The sequence below is a fragment of the Macaca nemestrina genome, chromosome 1 (assembly GCF_043159975.1).
Source record: "Macaca nemestrina isolate mMacNem1 chromosome 1, mMacNem.hap1, whole genome shotgun sequence".
In the NCBI taxonomy this organism is placed as follows: Eukaryota; Metazoa; Chordata; class Mammalia; order Primates; family Cercopithecidae; genus Macaca; species Macaca nemestrina.
This window is the reverse complement of record NC_092125.1, coordinates 54,774,142-54,795,993: the sequence shown is the minus strand read 5'-3', so window position 1 is coordinate 54,795,993 and position 21,852 is coordinate 54,774,142. Positions and strand designations below refer to the sequence as shown.

General features: G+C 36.1%; 1 protein-coding gene across 3 annotated transcripts in view; it reads right to left on the bottom strand.

Annotated features, from left to right (window-relative positions):
• LOC105484651 (complement factor H) overlaps nt 1-21,852 on the bottom strand; it is a 194,314-nt gene that overhangs the window by 42,803 nt on the left and 129,659 nt on the right. Inside the window, exon 1 of one of the 3 annotated variants that reach the window (XM_071077514.1) lies at nt 885-1,046. The exons of the other annotated variants lie outside the window; for them this stretch is intronic. Within the exon in view, the coding sequence (XP_070933615.1) occupies nt 885-942 (58 nt within the window). The 5' untranslated portion in view covers nt 943-1,046. Of the gene's footprint in view, nt 1-884; nt 1,047-21,852 lie in introns of those variants that run through there. 3 annotated transcript variants of the gene reach the window in all.

Genomic DNA, 21,852 nt, shown 5'->3' with positions numbered 1-21,852 from the left:
AATAATAAAGTTTGTATTCTTCATTAATGGCCACACACCCTTGATTGGCCATGATTTTTGACCCATATGGTTCAGCTGCTAATGTTATGATATAGTTCTTTAACATGGAAAGCCTGCATTCAAAAAGATAGTTAATATAGAAAATATATGACTTCCAAGGAGAAAAGAAATCAGTGAACAATGACATAAAACTCTGAAAAGTATTTTCTGTGTATTTACTTATTGAACATTTGCTAGTGGACTCAGAAAAGCCAATCAAAACTTACTGTCATTCCAATGTAAGTTTATATTCTACTTTTTATGTCATTCCGATATAAGTTTATATTCTCTCTCTATATATATGTTGCTAATTTTGTTGAAACAGTAAGTTGATGATAATGTTAATTAGTTTTAGCAGCTTTCTTAAGATATAATAGAAATATATGAAACTGCATAATTTCAAATTATTATTTGATTTTTGATATGTAAATCTATAAAAATCACCATATGTAAGATTATGAAAATATCAATCACTCCCAATGTTCCCCTTGTATTACGGATAAGAAAATTCTGAATGTTTCAAGCTTATAATCTGTCTAATGACATGTTTCCTAATAAAGTTTCATGAGTATGTTCACATATATCCTTAATCAATATTGAATACCTTTTACAGTGCAGAACTTAGAAAACAAATAAAATATTATTCATTTTTTATTTAAGTTAAAATGAGACAACTTTTTATAAAATTAGTTTCTCTTATACTCCCACAAATATATGCCACTTCCACTAGCATAGTGAATAAATCCTCTTTGATTCATTAAAAAAAAGATAGACATACAAAGCTAGATATTACCTGAAGTTATATTTAAGAGGGAAGCTGAGTGTCTAGATTGCTTTTAACTTACCTTGTCCATTAGCACGGGAAACCCACAAGGTGAGAATGATATTGATTAGTAACAACATGTTAGATATTCTCAGTAGTATAAATTAATACAAAGGTCTCAATTGCACTGTTTGGGGTTTGAAATCTTTCCTTGCTAGTTACCAAGTGTGATTCTGAATTTAAGTGCACTACCACAAAGCTAGGCCTTTAAGGTCACTTAGTAAATATCAAAGTTCAGAGAGTTTTGCAAAATCTTTCAATAATTCCAGTTAGTGGTTTCACAATCATCTGTGGAATTGATTCCCTGATGTGTACTGGTACAATTTTATTTAGGGACAGTAATGGACTGAATCCAAAAGTAATATAAAATATTAATTTATATTATTTCTTATTTTTTTGAGTAAAGAGAGTATTAATAAAGGGAACGGAAAGCCTCTGCAACTATTGGAAGAACTGAGGGAACCGAGGTCAGAAATGCTATTTCCAGAAAATTCTGATATTCAAGAATCTTAGTGATGCTCTCACTGATTATTCATGGTGCTGCAATGGATGTTTCTCAGGAAAACTTCCAGAATCAAGAAAAGCTACTGTTGGTGATCTCAGCTGCTACGAGCAGCTGCTACCAGATAATACCTTGTCTTTCTCTTCTTCCAAATCTTCTTTAAGTACATCTCATGGGGGAATCTAAGGGAGAAGCAAGTTATGGAGAAAGGAACCTCAGAAACTATAGTTTCAAACTTATGGTCTGCAATGCAGAAGAAAATGAAAATAGGAACTGGGTTGATGTCACATTGAAAATAAACATCTGGCACACTAATCTTCTGAAAATCCTGCTGTTGAGCTTGGCAAGCTTTTTTTTTTTTTTTCCTCACAAATGATCAATATACAATTTCTTATCCAACATACTCTTCTTACAATGAGAGCACTAATTTTAAAATTAAACACTGGAAAATAGGTGAGTTTCTTCCACATACAGACGAATCACGAATGAATAACTCTCAGGGTCCATGTCACTAAAATTTTCTGTTGTCCTTTGCTTTGCAGTACCCAACTTAATTATTTCAGGATGTACGAAAACAAACCAGTGTGTCTGGACCACATTCCACTGTCTGTATCTTTATGTGTTGAAAGAAGCAGACTGATTTTCAAAACTCACAATAGATCATACTGAGTACAAAAGTTTCAGCATATTCTTGATATTTAAATATTTTTAAAGTTGTGTTTTGGGGTATCTTTTATTTTAAGGTACAATACATTTATGCACACACACACACACACACACATATAAATTTCTGCTTTGTTGGAAGAATATAACTCAAGTCTACACATGTTCTCTCATTGACTTCTTCTGTTTATTCTTTATTTTACATTATTATACTTGCTGTGTTTTAAGATACTGTTCATTAAAATAAGAGAATCATGGAGAGAATAACATCAGCAAAACAGCAGTATAAGAGTTCTCCAGCTTCTCTCCCTCCTACAGAAACTTAATAGCAACCACCCAGAGCCAAGATTACCACCCTGAATATCCCAGAACTCGGGAGTGAAGCTATAATATAGCAAACAATTCAAAATAAGAGCTACAAAATTGGTTAAAGAACATGCAATTTAAAAAGTTATAAGTTGTAACTTCAAAAATTCAAAATGTGTGCCAAAGTAGAGTAAAAACGTAGAGTTGTTTTTTTTTCTTTTAAAAAGTGAACTACAAGTTGTTATCATGGTAAAATAAGCTGTTATAAATACAAGAATTTTGTGGGCCTCAGAATAACCACAGCACAAAGCTGTAATAATTGCACTACAAGTAAAAAGAGAAGAGTCAAACAACACTAATGGAAAAAAATCATTTAACTACAAAAGAGTGAAGAAGAAAGGAAGAAAAAAAATTCTGCGTAACGACTGGAAAATAATTACAAAATGGCAATAGTTAATCTTTATCTATCAATAATTACCTTTAATGTCAATGGATTGAATTATTGAATTACAAGACATAGAGTTGATTGTGGATTAGAAAAAAAAACACTCAACTTTATTCTTGCTACAAGAGACACATGGTACCTCTAAGGACTCGTAGTCTGAAAGTGAAAAGAGAGAGATATTCCATGCTGTTGGAAAAGAAGAGCAGAAACAGAAATATGTAAATCAGATAAAATGGACTTTAAATAATAACAGAAAAAGAAACAATTAAAGTCATTATATAATGATAAAGGCATCAAATCAGCATATGCATGTGAGAATCATAAACATACATATATATTCTCAACATTAGAGCACATATGTGTGTGTGTGTGTATATATATAAAGCAATTATTAATAATGCTAAAGAGAGAGAGAGAGTGCAATACAATAATAGTAAGAGTTTTCAACTCCTTACATTCAGCAATGGAAAGATACTTCTCACAGAAAATCAACAAAACAACATTGGATTTAAAGAACATTGTAGACCAAATAGATCTAACAGGCATTTTTGGAATATTTAATTTGACTGCTGAAGAGCACATTGTCCTTAACTGCACATAGAATATTCTCCAGAAGAGATAATAAGTTAGGTCATAAAACAAGTTGCAACAAATTAAAAAAGCAGGAATTATATCAAGAATCTTTTCTGATCCTAATGGTATACAACTAGTAATAACAGAAGAAAACTTGGAAACTTTACAAACACTTGGAAATTAAACAACGTGTTCATTTAAAACCAATGGCTCAATGAAGGCACTAAAAAAAACATTTGAAAAGTTTTAGAGACAAATAACAATGGAAACACAATATACCATAATAGACGAGATACAGCAAAACCAGTTCTAAGAGGAAACTTTATAGCAATAAATGCCTTATCAAAAAGAAGAAAGCTCTCAGATAAACAACAAACATTGCACCTTAAGGAGCTAGAAATAAAAGAACAACATTACTAAAAACAATTTGAAAATAAATAATAAATATCAGAGCACAAAAAAACAACATAGAGACTGAATGTAAGTACAAAAAGAATCAGTAAAGCAAAGATTTAAAAAAAAATTGACAAACCTTTCAACCTTTTATTAGACTAAGAAAAACAAGGAAGAAGATCTAAATAAGTGAAATCAGAGAGGAAAAAGGAGACATTACATCTGGTTCTACAGAAACACAAAGGATCATAAAAACTATAGGGAAAATTGTTTGCCAATAAATTGGTATACCTGGAAGAAATGGATACATTTTTGGACACATACAACATATCAAGATTGAATTAAGAATAAATAGAAATCTAAATAGACAAATAATGAGTAAGTTGATTAAATCAGTAATAAAATTCACCCATCAAAAAAACCCAAAACCTGTTATCATCATTGCTGAATTCTACCAAACATTAAAAAAAAAAAAAAAACTGATAGTAATTTTTCTCAAACTATGCCAAAAGTAAAGATAATGAAATTTTTCCAACTCTTTATAGCATGACAGCATTGCCCTGATACCAAAACCAAACAAAGAAACAACACAAAAAGAAAACTACAGGCTGATGTGTCTGTTGAACAGAAGTGTTAAAATTCGTAATAAAATACAAAAAAAGTTAATTTCTGTTTGTTTGTTTGTTTGTTTGTTTGTTTGTTTTTTAGATGGGGTCTCTCTCTGTCAGCCTGGTTGGAATGGAGGGGCACAATCCTGGCTGGCTGTATGCTCGATCTCTTGGGCTCAAGCAATCCTTTCACCTCATTCCCCAGAGTAGCTGGGACTATAGGCCTGTGTCAACAGACCCAACTAATGTTTGTATTTTTCATAGAGATGGAGTTTTGCCATGTTACCTGGACTGGTCTCAAACTCCTGGCTTGAAGCAATTGGCTCTCCTCAGCTTCCCAAAGTGCTAGGATTACAGGCATGAGACACCGTGCCTAGCCTGGAAAACAGAACCATAGCACATTAAAAAGGTCATTCAGCACAATCAAGTGGAACTCATCTCAAGGAAGCAAAGATGGGTCAACATATGCAAATCAATAGATGTTACATATCAAAATTACAGAATGAACAAAATTATAAGATCATTTCAACAGAGACACTAAAAGCTTTTGAGAAAATTTGACATTTCTTCATGACAAAGACTCTCAACAAATTAGGCAGAGCAGAGCCAGATGGTGGAATAGAAAGCGACACCAACCGTTCCCCTTCAAAGATACCAATTTAACAACTATCTACACAGAAAAAACACCTTCATAAAACAAACAAAATAAATCAGGTTAGCACTCAAGGTACATGTTTGTAACTTCATATCCCTGAAAGAGGCATGAAAGAGATAGATAGACAGTCTTGAATCATTGACACTACCCTTTCCCCTCTATCCACACTTGCAGCTGTGTCATGGTGTACAGAGCCTCGCTCTAGGCACTGAGGGAGGGAGAACATAGCAATTGTGAGGCATTGAACAAAGTGCTGTGCTGTTAGAGCAGAAAGGAAAACCAAACCAAACTCAGCTAACATCTGCCCATGGAGGGAGCATTTAAACCAACGCTAGCCATGATGTAATTGCTGATCGCATGGTTCTGAAATCGAATTCCCACAAATCTTGCCACCTGGGGCTACCTACTCTGCAATGTTTCTCTAAGTAAACTAGCAAGACAGTCTAGGACATAAGGATTACAACACGTATATGAGTCCTAGTACTGAACTAGGCTCAGAGACAGTGGATTGGGGGAAGACACATGATATTCAGAGACACCAGCTATACCAACTGGGGTAGCCAAGGGAGTCTTGGCAAAATTCAGCCCCTAATCCCAGGCTTCACAGTTCACGGCTCCAATAGAACCCCTTCTTTCTGCTTGAGGAGGGCGGAGGGAAGAATGGGGAAGACTTTGTCTTATATATTGGATATCAGATCAACCACAGCAGGATAGGGCAACAGTCAAAGTAATGAGGCCCCTGCTGCTAGCCAACATTTCTTGACATACCCTGAGGCAAGAGGGAATTCACTGCCCTGAAGGAAATGATGCAGTCATGGCAGCATTCATCCAGGCTAACTGAAGACCCCTTGTCTCTGAATAACCTGCAGTGATACTCAGATACTACATTGAAGACCTTAGGTGAGCCTCTGAGACTTGCTGGCTTCTGGTACCAGCACGGCCACAGGGGTTATAGAATTAGTTGGGCTCCCAGTGTCCCGAGTTCCAGGACTTGACTAGTGGATGGCATTAGTAGACATACGCTGGACCAGATGGGAGTCCAGTGCCCAGGGGGGTGAATCCTAGGCCAGCCACCATTCACGACAAACTGACTTAGGAGCACCTAAACTTTAAGAGGACATCAGCAGTTGTCTAGCAGTACTCCTGATAGCCTGGAGTGATGTTCGACCATAGGGTTAGGCTCCTCTGCCTTTGGAAAAGGGAGGGAACAGTGAGAAGGACTCCAATTTGCAATATGACTGCCAGCCCAGCTGTAGTACCATTGAACATCAGACAGACTTCTAAGGATTTTGAATCTGGTCCCTGACTCACAGATTATATCTCTAAACCACCCTGGTCCAGGGGCCGTCATCACCCTGAATTCTCTCGGATTTTGTACAAGATCATTAATACCATACCTCTAGAAGTCTGCGAGAACCACAGCATTATTGAGTTTCGGGCATCCCGTAAAGAAGATACAGCTTAGGTTATGACACCCAAGTCCTTTCAAACACGTAGAACGTTTGCCAAGAAGGATGGATAAAATTAAACCCAGACAGTGAAGAAAGGAATAAATACCTAACTCTTCAGTTCCCAGACACTGAAGAACATCTGCTAGCATTAATGCCATCCAAAAAAACATGACCTCACTAAATGAACTAAATAAAACACCAGGGAACAATCCTAGAGAAACTGAGATATGTGACCTTTCAAACAAAGAATTCAAAATAGTTTTGTTGAAGAAACTCAAAGAAAATCAAGATAACACAGAGAAGGAATTCTGAATTCTATCAGATAAATTGAACAAAGAGATTGAAATAATTTTTAAAAATCAAGCAGAGATTCTGGAGCTGAACCATGTAGTTGACAATCTGAAGAAGATATTAGACATGCCATTTTTTAATAGCAGAATAGATCAAGCAGAAGAAAGAATTGTTGAGCTTGAAGACAAGCTATGTGAAAATACACAGTCAGAGGAGACAAAATGTAAAGAATTAAAAACAATGAACTATGGTTACAGGATCTAATAAATAATCTCCAAAAAGCAAGTCTATATGTATTCATCTTAAGGAAGAAGTATGGAACAAGATAGGAGTAGAAAGCTTATTCAAATGGATAATCACAAAGAACTTCCCAAACCTAAAGAATGATATCTATATCAAGTACAGAAGGTTATAGAACACCAAGCAGATTTAACCCAAAGAAGACTACCTCAAGACATTTAATTATCGAATTCTCTAACTTCAAGGATAAAGGGACTATTCTAAAATCAGTAAGAAAAAAGAAAGAAATAACACAAAATGAAGCACCATTGCATCTGGCAGCAGGCTTTTGAGAGGAAACCTTATGGGTCAGGATGGAGTGACATGACACATGCTGACAGGAAAAATCTTTTCATCCTAGAATAAAATATCTGGTGAAAATATCCCTCAAACATAAAGAAGAAATAAAGATATTCTCGGATAAGTAAAAGGTGAGGGATTTTATTACACCAGACTTGTCCTACGAGAAATGTTAAAGGGAATATTTCAATAAAAATTTCATGAACAATAAATAATCACCTGAAGACACAAATCTCACTGCTAATAGTAAGTACATAGAAAAATACAGAATATTAAAACACTGAAACTGGGTTGTGTAAGCTACCATTATCCAAAGTAGAAAGACTAAATAATGAACTAATGAAACATAATAACTACAGCTTTTCAAGACATAGTTGGTACAATAAGATAAAAATAGAAACAACAAAAAGTTTGAAAGCAGAAGGAAAAATTAAGATGGAGAGTTGTTATGAGTTTTCTTTTGGCTTGTTAGTTTATGCAAACAGTGTTAAGTTGTTTTCTGGTGAAAAGAACAGGTTATAAAATAGTATTTGCAGTCCTTACGGTAAGTTGAAACCAAAAATTAAAGAATATGGAAATTAAAGTATATGCCCCTGAATGCCCAGTGGAACAATGAAGAAATTAAGAAGAAATTAAAGCATTTTGTATAACAAATGAAAATAGAAACACAAAGCCTATGGGATATAGCAAAATTAGTACCAAGAGAAAAGTTTATAGTTATAAGTGACTACATAAAATAGAAAGGAAAACTTGAAATAAACCATTTGGTGATTCATGTTAAAGAACTAGAAAAGGAAGGGCAATCAAACCCAAAATTATTAGAAGAAAATAAATAATAAAAATCAGAGTAAAAAAACTTGAAATTGAAATAAATAAAATACGAAGATCAATGAAGAATAAGTCGTTTTATTTGAAATATTAAACATGCTGTTAAACCTTTATCCAGACTAAGAGAAAAAGAGTGAAGATTCAAATAAATAAAATCAGGAATGAAAAAGGAAACATTACATCTGATAGTGTAGAAATTCAAAGAATCATTATTGCCCAGTATGTGCAATGATATTCCAATAAATAGGAAAATCTAGAAGAAATGGACAAATTCCTGGACACCTAAGACCTACTAAGATTGGACCAGAAAGAAGTCCAAAACCTGAGCAGACCAACTATTAATATAAGTGATGAGATCAACACCAGAATAAAAAGTCTCATAGTAAAGAAAAGCTCAGGACATATTGATTTCACTGTTGAATTCTCCCTAACATTTAAAGAAGAACTAGTACCAATTCTACTCTAACTATTTAGAAAAATAGAGGAGGAGGAGGAGAAGCAAATACTTCCAATATGAGGCTAATATTACCCTGATAGGAAAATCAGACAAAGACACATTTTAATAAAAATATACTACAGGTCAATATCTCTGATACATGTAATTGCAAAAATTCTCAACAAAACAATAGCAAACAAATTTAACAACGTACTAGAAAGATCATTCAACATGACCAAATGGGATTTATCCTTGCGATGCAAAGATGATTCAACATACACAACTCAATCAATGTGATACATCATATCAACACAATGAAGGATATAAACCACATGATTATTTTAATTGATTCTGAAAAGGCATTTGACAAAATTCAAAATCCTCCATGATACGATACTAAAGAAAACTGAAGATAGAAGGAACACACCCAAACATAATCAAAGCTGCGTTTGACAGATACACGTCTACTATCATACTGAATGGAGAAAGACTGAAGTCATTTCCTCAAAGTACTGGAACATGACAAGGATGCCCACTGTCATCACTGTTATTCAACATAATACTGGAAGTCCTGGCTATAGCAATTAGACAAGAGAGGGATATAAACGTATCCAAATTGAAAAGAACGAAGCCAAATTATGTTTGTTTGCAGATGGTGTAACTTTTTTTGTTAACCTAAGGTAATCACCAGAAAACTATTAGAACTGATAAACAAATCCAGTAAAGGTGCAAGATATAATATCAACATAAAAAATCACTAGCATTTCTATATGTCGGTGGCAAACAATCTGAAAAAATCCAAAAGGTAATCCCATTTACAATAATCACAGATAAAAATAAATAATTAGATATTAACCAACGCACTCAAAAATCTCTATAAGGAAGACAGTAAAACACTAAAAATAGAAGTTGAAGAGGATGCCAAAAATTAAAAAGATATTTCACGATCATGGATTGGAAGAATCAATATAGTTTTAATGTCCATACTAATCAAAGGAATCTACAGATTCAAGCAATCACTATGAGAATACCAGGGACATTCATCACAGCAATAGAGAAAAACAATCCTAAAATTTATATGATACCACAAAAGTGAAAGATATCCAAAATAGTTAAAACTATCCTAAGCAATAAAAACAGAACTGAAGGAATAACATTACCTGACTTCAAATTATACTACAGAGTTATAGTAACTAAAACAACATAATACTGGCATAAAAACAGACACACAGACCAATGGAACAGAATAACGAACACGGAAACAAAATCACACATCTACAGTGAATGCATTTTTGACAAAGATACACTGGAGAAAACATGGTCTCTTCAATTAATGGTTCTGGGAAAACTGGATTTTCATATGCAAAAGAATGAACCTAGACCCCTGTGTCTCATCATATCCAAAAATCAAATCAAAATGGATAAAGACTTAAGTCTAATACTTCAAACTATGAAACTTCTACCAGAAAACCCTGGGGAAAATCTCAAGGACTTTTCTCTGGCCAAAAATTTCTTGAGCGATAACGCACAAGTACAGGCAAGCAAAGCAGAAATGGACAAACGAGATCCCATCAAGTTAAAAATCTTCTGCACAGCAAAGGACACAATGAACAAAGAGAAGAGATAACTAACTGAGTGGGTCAAAATATTGCAAACTACCCATCTGACAAGGGATTAATAACCAGAATAATTGAAGAGCTCAAACAACTCTATCAGAAATCATCTAATAATCAGATCAAAAAGGGCAAAAGATCTGAATATAGATTTCTTAAAAGGATATATTCAAATGGAAAACGGGCATGTGAAAAGATGATCAACATAATTGATCATCAGAGAAATGCAAATCAAAACTACAGTGAGCTATCATCTCACTCCAGTTAAAATGGTTTATATCCAAAAGAGAGCAAATAACAGATGCTAATGAGGATGTGGAGAATAGGGAACTCTTGTACACTGTCGGTGGGAATGCAAATTAGTACAACAACTATGGAGAACTGTTAGGAGGTTTCTTAGGAAACTAAAAATTGAGCTACCTTATGATCCAGCAATCCTAATGCTGTGTATACACCAGCAGTGAATGGAAATCAGTATATGGAAGTGATATCTGCATGCCTATGATTGTTGCCTCTCTGTATACAATAGCTATGATTTGTATCATAAGATGAATGTAAGTGTCCATCACAAGATGAGCGAAGAAATAAAATGTGGTACACATACATAATGGAGTACTATTTAGCCATAATAAAGAAAGAGATCCAGTCTTTTGCAACAATATGGATGGAATTGGAGATCGTTATTTTAAGTGAAAAAAGCCAGGCACAGAAAAACAAACCTCACATGTTCTCTCTTATTTGTGGCATCTAAAAATCAAAACAATTGAACTCATGGACATAGAAAGTTGAAGGATGGTTACCAGAGACTGTGAAGGGTGGTACAGGGCTAGAGGGGAGGTGGGGATGGTCAATGTGCATAAAAAAAAAAAAAAAAAAATAGAAAACATAAGTAAGTCCATCTATTTAATAGCACAATCAGTTGACTATGGTCAATGATAACTTACTTGTCCATTTTAAAATAACATACAGAATATTATTGGATTGTTGGAACTCAAAGGATAAATGCTGGAGGGAATGTACAGCCCATTCTCCATGATGTGCTTATTTCACATTGTATGCCTGTGTCAAAACATTGCAAGGACTCCATGAATACATACACCTACTATACACCTATGTTGTACACATAAATTTTAAAAATGTAAGTATAGAAGAAAATTACCTCAATACCATAAATAGCATATATGAGAAACCCATAGGTAACTTTTATATTCCACAGCTATCATCACAATGTTTTATTGGCATTGCCCAGAGTAGAATAGACACTACTAGATATGTAAAGAAGCAGAAAATATGGCTCATATTTAGGTGAAAAAGATCTATAAACAGTGTTGAAGACAAATCATATAATAAATATATTAAAATAAGCAAAGCCTCCTCCATAACTTTAAAATAACTTAAAAATATAAGTTAAAGAATCTTCAGGAAAATATATATGTCAATGGTGAAGAGAGGTGGAATTTTAGTTGGATAATGACATTTAGCCAAGTATAACATGTTAATGAAAACATTCTCAGGTATAATGAAATTTTCCTCTGTCTGTAATTAGTGTTTGTAAAAACTTTATAAAGCTATTGTGATTTTCAAAACTATGATTATTATTTTAAACATGGTTGTTTTTGAAATTCCATAAAAGAGAGAAAGAAGGGGGAGCGGAGCAAGATGTCCAAATAGGAACAGCTCCAGTTTCCAACTCCCAGCGTGAGCGACACAGAAGACCGGTGATTTCTGCATTTTCAACTGAGGTACTGGTTTCATCTCACTAGGGAGTGCCAGACAATCGGTGCTGGTGAGCTGCTGCAGCCTGACCAGCCAGAGCTGAAGCAGGGCGAGGCATCACCTCACCTGGGAAGTGCAAGGGGGAAGGGAATCCCTTTTCCTAGCCAGGGGAACTGAGACACACAACACCTGGAAAATCGGTTAACTCCCACCCCAATACTGCGCTTTAAGCAAACGGGCACACCAGGAGATTATATCCCACACCTGGCCGGGAGGATCCCACGCCCACGGAGCCTCCCTCATTGCTAGCACAGTGGTCTGCGATCTAACAGCAAGGCAGCAGCGAGGCTGGGGGAGGGGCGCCTGCCATTGCTGAGGCTTAAGTAGGTAAACAAAGCTGCTGGGGAGCTCGAACTGGGTGGAGCTCACAGCAGCTCAAGGAAACCTGTCTGTCTCTGTAGACTCCACCTGTGGGGACAGGGCACAGCTAAACAACAACAACAACAAAAACAAAAGCAGCAGAAACCTCTGCAGATGCAAACGACTCTGTCTGACAGCTTTGAAGAGAGCAGTGGATCTCCCAACACGGAGGTTGAGATCTCAGAAGGGACAGACTGCCTGCTCAAGTGGGTCCCTGACCCCTGAATAGCCTAACTGGGAGACATCCCCCACTAGGGGCAGACTGACACCCCACACCTCACAGGGTGGAGTACACCCCTGAAAGGAAGCTTCCTAAGTAAGAATCAGACAGGTACACTCGCTCTTCAGCAATATTCTATCTTCTGCAGCCTCTGCTGCTGACACCCAGGCAAACAGGGTCTGGAGTGGACCTCAAGCAATCTCCAAGAGACCTACAGCTGAGGGTCCTGACTGTTAGAAGGAAAACTATCAAACAGGAAGGACACCTACACCAAAACCCCATCAGTACGTCACCATCATCAAAGACCAGAGGCAGATAAAACCACAAAGATAGGGAAAAAGCAGGACAGAAAAGCTGGAAATTCAAAAAATAAGAGTGCATCTCCCCCTGCAAAGGAGCGCAGATCATCGCCAGCAATGGATCAAAGCTGGACGGAGAATGACTTTGACGAGATGAGAGAAGAAGGCTTCAGTCCATCAAACTTCTCAGAGCTAAAGGAGGAATTACGTACCCAGCGCAAAGAAACTAAAAATCTTGAAAAAAGAGTGGAAGAATTGATAGCTAGAATAATTAATGCAGAGAAGGTCATAAACGAAATGACTGAGATGAAAACCATGACACAAGAAATACGTGACAAATGCACAAGCTTCAGTAACCGACTCAATCAACTGGAAGAAAGAGTATCAGCGATTGAGGATCAAATGAATGAAATGAAGCGAGAAGACAAACCAACGGAAAAAAGAAGAAAAAGAAATGAACAAAGCCTGCAAGAAGTATAGGATTATGTAAAAAGACCAAATCTACGTCTGAATGGTGTGCCTGAAAGTGAGGGGGAAAATGGAACTATGTTGGAAAACACTCCTCAGGATATCATCCAGGAGAACTTCCCCAACCTAGTAGGGCAGGCCAACATTCAAATCTAGGAAATACAGAGAACACCACAAAGATACTCCCCGAGAAGAGCAACTCCAAGATACATAGTTGCCAGATTCACCAAAGTTGAAATGAAGGAAAAAATCTTAAGGGCAGCCAGAGAGAAAGGTCGGGTTACCCACAAAGGGAAGCCCATCAGACTAACAGCAGATCTCTCGGCAGAAACTCTAAGCCAGAAGAGAGTGGGGGCCAATATTCAACATTCTTAAAGAAAATAATTTTAACCCAGAATATCATATCCAGTCAAACTAAGTTTCATAAGTGAAGGAGAAATAAAATCCTTTACAGATAAGCAAATGCCTAGAGATTTTGTCACCACCAGGCCTGCCTTACAAGAGACCCTGAAGGAAGCACTAAACATGGAAAGGAAAAACCGGTACCAGCCATTGCAAAAACATGTCAAAATGTAAAGACCATGGAGGCTAGGAAGAAACTGCATCAACTAATGAGCAAAATAACCAGTTAATATCATAATGGCAGGATCAAGTTCACACATAACATTATCAACCTTAAATGTAAAAGGACTAAATGGTCCAATTAAAAGAAACAGACTGGCAAACTGGATAAAGAGTCAAGACTCATCAGTTTGCTGTATTCAGGAGACCCATCTCACATGCAGAGACATACATAGGCTCAAAATAAAGGGATGGAGGAAGATCTACCAAGCAAATGGAGAACAACAAAAAAGCAGGGGTTGCAATACTAGTCTCTGATAAAATAGACTTTAAACCATCAATGATCAAAGGAAAAAGAAGGCCATTACATAATGGTAAAGGGATCAATTCAACAGGAAGAGCTAACTATCCTAAATATATATGCACCCAATGCAGGAGCACCCAGATTCATAAAGCAAGTCCTTAGAGACTTACAAAGAGACTTAGACTCTCATACAATAATAATGGGAGACTTCAACACTCCACTGTCAACATTAGACAGATCAACGAGACAGAAAGTTAACAAGGAGATCCAGGAATTGAATTCATCTCTGCAGGAAGCAGACCTAATAGACATCTATAGAACTCTCCACCCCAAATCAACAGAATATACATTCTTCTCAGCACCACATCACACTTATTCCAAAATTGACCACATAATTGGAAGTAAAGCACTCCTCAGCAAATGTACAAGAGCAGAAATTATAACAAACTATCTCTCAGACCACAGTGCAATCAAACTAGAACTCAGGACTAAGAAACTCAATCAAAACCACTCAACTACATGAAAATTGAACAACCTGCTCCTGAATGACTACTGGGTACATAACGAAATGAAGGCAGAAATAAAGATGTTCTTTGAAACCAATGAGAACAAAGATACAACATACCAGAATCTCTGGGACACATTTAAAGCAGTGTGTAGAGGGAACTTTATAGCACTAAATGCCCACAAGAGAAAGCAGGAAAGATCTAAAATTGACACTCTAACATCACAATTAAAAGAACTAGAGAAGCAAGAGCAAACACATTCAAAAGCTAGCAGAAGGCAAGATATAACTAAGATCAGAGCAGAACTGAAGGAGATAGAGACACAAATAACCCTCCAAAAAATCAATGAATCCAGGAGTTGGTTTTTTGAAAAGATCAACAAAATTGACAGATCGCTAGAAAGACTAATAAAGAAGAAAAGAGAGAAGAATCAAATAGACGCAATAAAAAATGATAAAGGGGATATCACCACCAACCCCACAGAAATACAAACTACTATCAGAGAATATTATAAACACCCCTACGCAAATAAACTAGAAAATCTAGAAGAAATGGATAATTTCCTGGACACTTACACTCTTCCAAGACTAAACCAGGAAGAAGTTGAATCGCTGAATAGACCAATAGCAGGCTCTGAAATTGAGGCAATAATTAATAGCCTACCAACAAAAAGAAGTCCAGGACCAGACAGATTCACAGCTTAATTCTACCAGAGGTACAAGGAGGATCTGGTACCATTCCTTCTGAAACTATTCCAATCAATAGAACAAGAAGGAATCCTCCCTAACTCATTTTACAAGGCCAACATCATCCTGATACCAAAGCCTGGCAGAGACACAACAAAAAAAGAGAATTTTAGACCAATATCCCTGATGAACATTGATGCAAAAATCCTCAATAAAATACTGGCAAACCAGATTCAGCAGCACATCAAAAAGCCTATCCACCATGATCAAGTCGGCTTCATCCCTGGGATGCAAGGGTGGTTCAACATTCACAAATCAATAAATGTAATCCAGCACATAAACCGAACCAAAGACAAGAACCACATGATTATCTCAATAGATGCAGAAAAGGCTTTTGACAAAATTCAACAGCCCTTCATGCTAAAAATGCTCAATAAATTCAGTATTGATGGAATGTACCTCAAAATAATAAGAGCTATTTATGACAAACCCACGGCCAATATCATAATGAATGGGCAAAAACTGGAAAAATTCCCTTTGAAAACGGGCACAAGACAGGGATGCCCTCTCTCACCACTCCTATTCAACATAGTGTTGGAAGTTCTGGTTAGGGCAATTAGGCAAGAGATGTTCAGTTAGGAAAAGAAGAAGTCAAATTGTCCCTCTTTGCAGATGACATGATTGTATATTTAGAAAACCCCATTGTCTCAGCCCAAAATCTCCTTAAGCTGATAAGCAACTTCAGCAAAGTCTCAGGATACAAAATTAATGTGCAAAAATCACAAGCATTCTTACACACCAGTAACAGACAGAGAGCGAAATCATGAATGAACTTCCATTCACAATTGCTTCAAAGAGAATAAAATACCTAGGAATCCAACTTACAAGGGATGTAAAGGACCTCTTCAAGGAGAACTACAAACCACTGCTCAGTGAAATAAAAGAGGACACAAACAAATGGAAGAACATACCACGCTCATGGATAGGAAGAATCAATATCGTGAAAATGGCCATACAGCCTAAGGTTATTTATAGATTCAATGCCATCCCCTTCAAGCTACCAATGAGTTTCTTCACAGAATTGGAAAAAACTGCTTTAAAGTTCATATGGAGCCAAAAAAGAGCCCGCATTGCCAAGACAATCCTGAGCCAAAAGAACAAAGCTGGAGGCATCATGCTACCTGACCTCAAGCTATGCTACAAGGCTACAGTAACCAAAACAGCATTGTACAGGTACCAAAACAGAGATATAGACCAATGGAACAGAACAGAGGCCTCAGAAATAATACCACACATCTACAGCCATCTGATCTTTGACAAACCTGACAAAAATAAGATATGGGGAAAGGATTCCCTATTTAACAAATGGTGCTGGGAAAATTGGCTAGCCATAAGTAGAAAGCTGAAACTGGATCCTTTCCTTACTCCTTATACGAAAATTAATTCAAGATGGATTAGAGACTTAAATGTTAGACTTAATACCATAAAAACCCTAGAAGAAAACCTAGGTAGTACCATTCAGGACATAGGCATGGGCAAGGACTTCATGTCTAAAACACCAAAAGCAACGGCAACAAAAGCCAAAATTGACAAAAGGGATATAATTAAACTAAAGAGCTTCTGCACAGCAAAAGAAACTACCATCAGAGTGAACAGGCAACCTACAGAATGGGAGAAAATTTTTGCAATCTACTCATCTGACAAAGGGCTAATATCCAGCACCTACAAAGAACTCAAACAAATTTACAAGAAAAAAACAAACAACCCCATCAAAAAGTGGGCAAAGGATATGAACAGACATTTCTCAAAAGAAGACATTCATACAGCCAACAGACGCATGAAAAAATGCTCATCATCATTGGCCATCAGAGAAATGCAAATCAAAACCACAATGAGATACCATCTCACACCAGTTAGAACGGCAATCATTAAAAAGTCAGGAAACAACAGGTGCTGGAGAGGATGTGGAGAAATAGGAACACTTTTACACTGTTGGTGGGATTGTAAACTAGTTCAACCATTATGGAAAACAGTATGGCGATTCCTCAAGGATCTAGAACTAGATGTACCATATGACCAAGCCATCGCATTACTGGGTATATGCCCAAAGGATTATAAATCATGCTGCTATAAAGACACATGCACACGTATGTTTATTGGGGCACTATTCACAATAGCAAAGACTTGGAATCAACCCAAATGTCCATCAGTGACAGATTGGATTAAGAAAATGTGGCACATATACACCATAGAATACTCTGCAGCCATAAAAAAGGATGAGTTTGTGTCCTTTGTAGGGACATGGATGCAGCTGGAAACCATCATTCTTAGCAAACTATCACAAGAACAGAAAACCAAACACCGCATGTTCTCACTCATAGGTGGGAACTGAACAATGAGATCACTTGGACTCGGGAAGGGGAACATCACACACTGGGGCCTATCATGGGGAGGGGGGAAGGGGGAGGGATTGCATTTGGGAGTTATACCTGATGTAAATGACGAGTTGATGGATGCTGACGAGTTGATGGGTGCAGCACACCAACATGGCACAAGTGTACATATGTAACAAACCTGTACATTATGCACATGTACCCTAGACTTAAAGTATAATAATAATAACAATAATAATAATAATAATAAAGAGACAAAGAAATATTTTTGAAAATAATTTTATTTTTCCAAGTGTTCCAACTTTTTGCAACAGCTGTGATTGGTCAGAAATGTGGATTATAATAAACTTTAAAATGTAGCACAAGGTGTTTTCAAAGTTTTTTGCATAAAATATAATCAGAAATTACTGACCAAGGACCTTAGTGAATAACGCAAGGAATCCACTAATATTGTTGAGTGTGCTGTTAGGAAAAAAAGAGTAAGTCCCTTCATTAATTACTTTTTAAAGTATAGCATAGCAAAAAACCTTGACTATCGAAAATGACACATAAAAGTAAGTAGGTTCCTCAACGTATTTTTAGGAGGTTATATGACTATGTGTATTATTTGATACTATTTTAATTGTTTCAATATTCAGTGAATATAAAGTGAAATACCCAAACTAAAACATGCTTCAGACTTTTATCTTTTTTGTACATAAAATTTTTCTTATGGAATAATTATAGATTTACATAAAATTTGTAAAGAGTATTCAGATAAGGTCTTTGTTAATCTTAAAATCAATAAAACAAAGATTAGATTTATTACATGAATGTGAAGTGAACTTATTTTTTGTAAGATAAGCATATTTACAACAATTGTTTAGCTCCTATTTCTGTAGCAGTCAGAAAGGCTAGGCTTAAATATATTAAATAAAATATATCTACTCACAGCAATATTGAAATATAGAACATTATTGCTGTTATTATTATTAAGTGTGACCACCATGCTGTGCAATAGATAGTACAATGTATTCCTGCAGTCTAACTGAAACTTTACACCTTTTGAACCAACACCTCCCTAGAACCACCCCCATCCCTTCAGCCTCTGGTAACCACCACTCCACTCTCACCTTCTGTAAATTTGAATTTTTTAGATTCCATGTATCAGTAAGATCATGTAGGATTTGTCTTTGTGTTGAGTTTATTTTAGTTAGCATAATATCTTCTAGATTCATCCACATTTTCGCTATTGACAGAATTGTCTTCTTTTTGGTTTGTATATTATTCTACTGTGTATATATACCTCATTTTCTATTTTTGTAAACATTTCTAATTATTTTTTAGTGAATAAAATTGCATATATTTATTATGTAAAACATATTGTGTTGAAATATGTGTACATTATATAATTGTTAAATCAAGCTAATAAATACATGCTTTACTTCACATACTTCTCTTTTTTTGTGTGGTGAGACTGCTAAAAATCTACACTCAGTAGTTTTCAAGAATACAGCATATTATTACTAACTATAGTCACCATATTTTACAACTGATATTTTTATTTATTTCTCCTATCTAACTGAAATTTTTTACCTTTTGACCAACATCTCTCCACCCTCACTCCCACCCTAGTCCTGGTAATTACCATTCTACCATTTCCATGAATCCAGCTTTTTTGGATTCCACGTATCAGTGTGATCATGTGGTTTTGTCTGTCCTATTTCACTGAAATTAGTGTCCTCCATGTTTATTCTGTGTTCTTGAAAATACAGGATTTTGTTTTTTCAAGGCTGAATAGTATTACATTGTGTATATAGACCACATTTTCTTTATCTATTCATCTGTAATGGATGCTTAAGTTGATTCCACATTTTGGCTATTACAAATAATGCTGCAATGAACTTGAGAATGCAGATAACCCTTTGACATACTGATTCCATTTTCTTTGTACATATATTCAGTAGTGGTATTATTGGATTGATCATATGTTCTGTTTTTCATTTTTTGACCAGTTGTATACTATTTTCCATAATGGCTGTACTAATTTGCATTTCCACCAACAATTTGCAAGTGTGCCTTTTTTTCCACATGTCTGATAACACTTGTTTTTTTTTTTTTTTTGTATTGTTGATAATAATACTTTTTGGCCACTTGTATGTCTTCTTTTGAGAAATGTGTATTCAGGTATATTGCCTATTTTTAATTTTATTTATTTATTTATTTATTTTATTTTTTAAAATATAATTTCAACTTTTATTTCAGATTCAGGGGGTGCATACACAGGTTTGTTTCATGGGCATATTGTATGAAGCTGAGGTTTGGGTACTATTGATCCCATCACCCAGGTAGTGTGTGTATTACCTGATAGCTAATTTTTCAAATTTGTTTCCATAATTATATCCATGAGTACTCAATGTTTGACTCCCACTTATAAGTGAGACTATGTGGTATTTAGCTTAATATTACTGTGTTAATATGCTTAGGACAATGGTCTCCAATTGCATCCTTGTTGCTGCAAAGGACATGAATTCATTCTTTTTTATGGCTTCACAGTATTCCATTGTGTATGTGTACCACATTTTTAACAATGTAATTCACTGTTGATGGGCACTTAGTTTGATTCAATGTCTTTGCTATTGTGAGTTTTGCTGCAATGAACATATGAGCATGTGTGTCTTTTGGTATAATAATTTATTTTCTTTTTGATATATACCAAGTAATGAGATTGCTGGATCAAATGGTAGTCCTAATGTCTTTTTTTTATTATTATACTTTAAGTTCTAGGGTACATGTGCACAACGTGCATGTTTGTTACATATGTATACATGTGCCATATTGGTGTGCTACACCCATTAACTCATCGTTTACATTAGGTATAGCTCCTAATGCTGTCCCTACCTCCTAGGACTCGGTGTGTGATGATCCCATTCTTGTGTCCAAGTGATCTCATTCTTCAATTCCCACCTATGAGTGAGAACATGCGGTATTTGGTTTTCTGTTCTTGTGATAGTTTGCTAAGAATGATGGTTTCCAGCTGCATCCATGTCCCTACAAAGGACATGAACTCATCCATTTTTATGGCTGCATAGTATTCCATGGTGTATATGTGCCACTTTTTCTCAATCCAGTCTGTCACTGATGGACATTTGGGTTGATTCCAAGTCTTTGCTATTGTGAATAGTGCCACAATAAACATACGTGTGCATGTGTCTTTATAGCAGGATGACTAATAATCCTTTGGGTATATCCCCAGCAATGGGATGGCTGGGTCAAATGTTATTTCTAGTTCTAGATCCTTGAGGAATCGCCACACTGTTTTCCACAATGGTTGAACTAGTTTACAATCCCACCAACAGTGTCAAAGTGTTCCTATTTCTCCACATCCTCTCCAGCACCTGTTGCTTCCTGACGTTTTAATGATTGCCTTTCTAACTGGTGTGAGATGGTATCTCATTGTGGTTTTGATTTGCATTTCTCTGATGGCCAGTGATGATGAGCATTTTTTCATGTGTCTGTTGGCTGTATGAATGTCTTCTTTTGAGAAGGGTCTGTTCATATCCTTTGCCCACTTTTTGATGGGGTTGTTTGTTTTTTTCTTGTAAATTTTTTTTTTTTTTTTTTTTTTTTTTTTTTTTTTTTTTGAGACGGAGTCTCGCTCTGTCGCCCAGGCTGGAGTGCAGTGGCGCGATCTCGGCTCACTGCAAGCTCCGCCTCCCGGGTTCACGCCATTCTCCTGCCTCAGCCTCCCGAGTAGCTGGGACTACAGGCGCCCACAACCACGCCCGGCTAATTTTTTGTATTTTTAGTAGAGACGGGGTTTCACCGTGGTCTCGATCTCCTGACCTTGTGATCCACCCGCCTCGGCCTCCCAAAGTGCTGGGATTACAGGTGTGAGCCACCGCGCCCGGCCCTTTTCTTGTAAATTTGATTGAGTTCTTTTAGGTACTGGATATTAGCCCTTTGTCAGATGAGTAGATTGCAAAAATTTTCTCCCATTCTGTAGGTTGCCTGTTCACTCTGATGGTAGTTTCTTTTGCTGTGCAGAAGCTCTTTAGTTTAATTAGATCCCATTTGTCAATTTTGGCTTTTGCT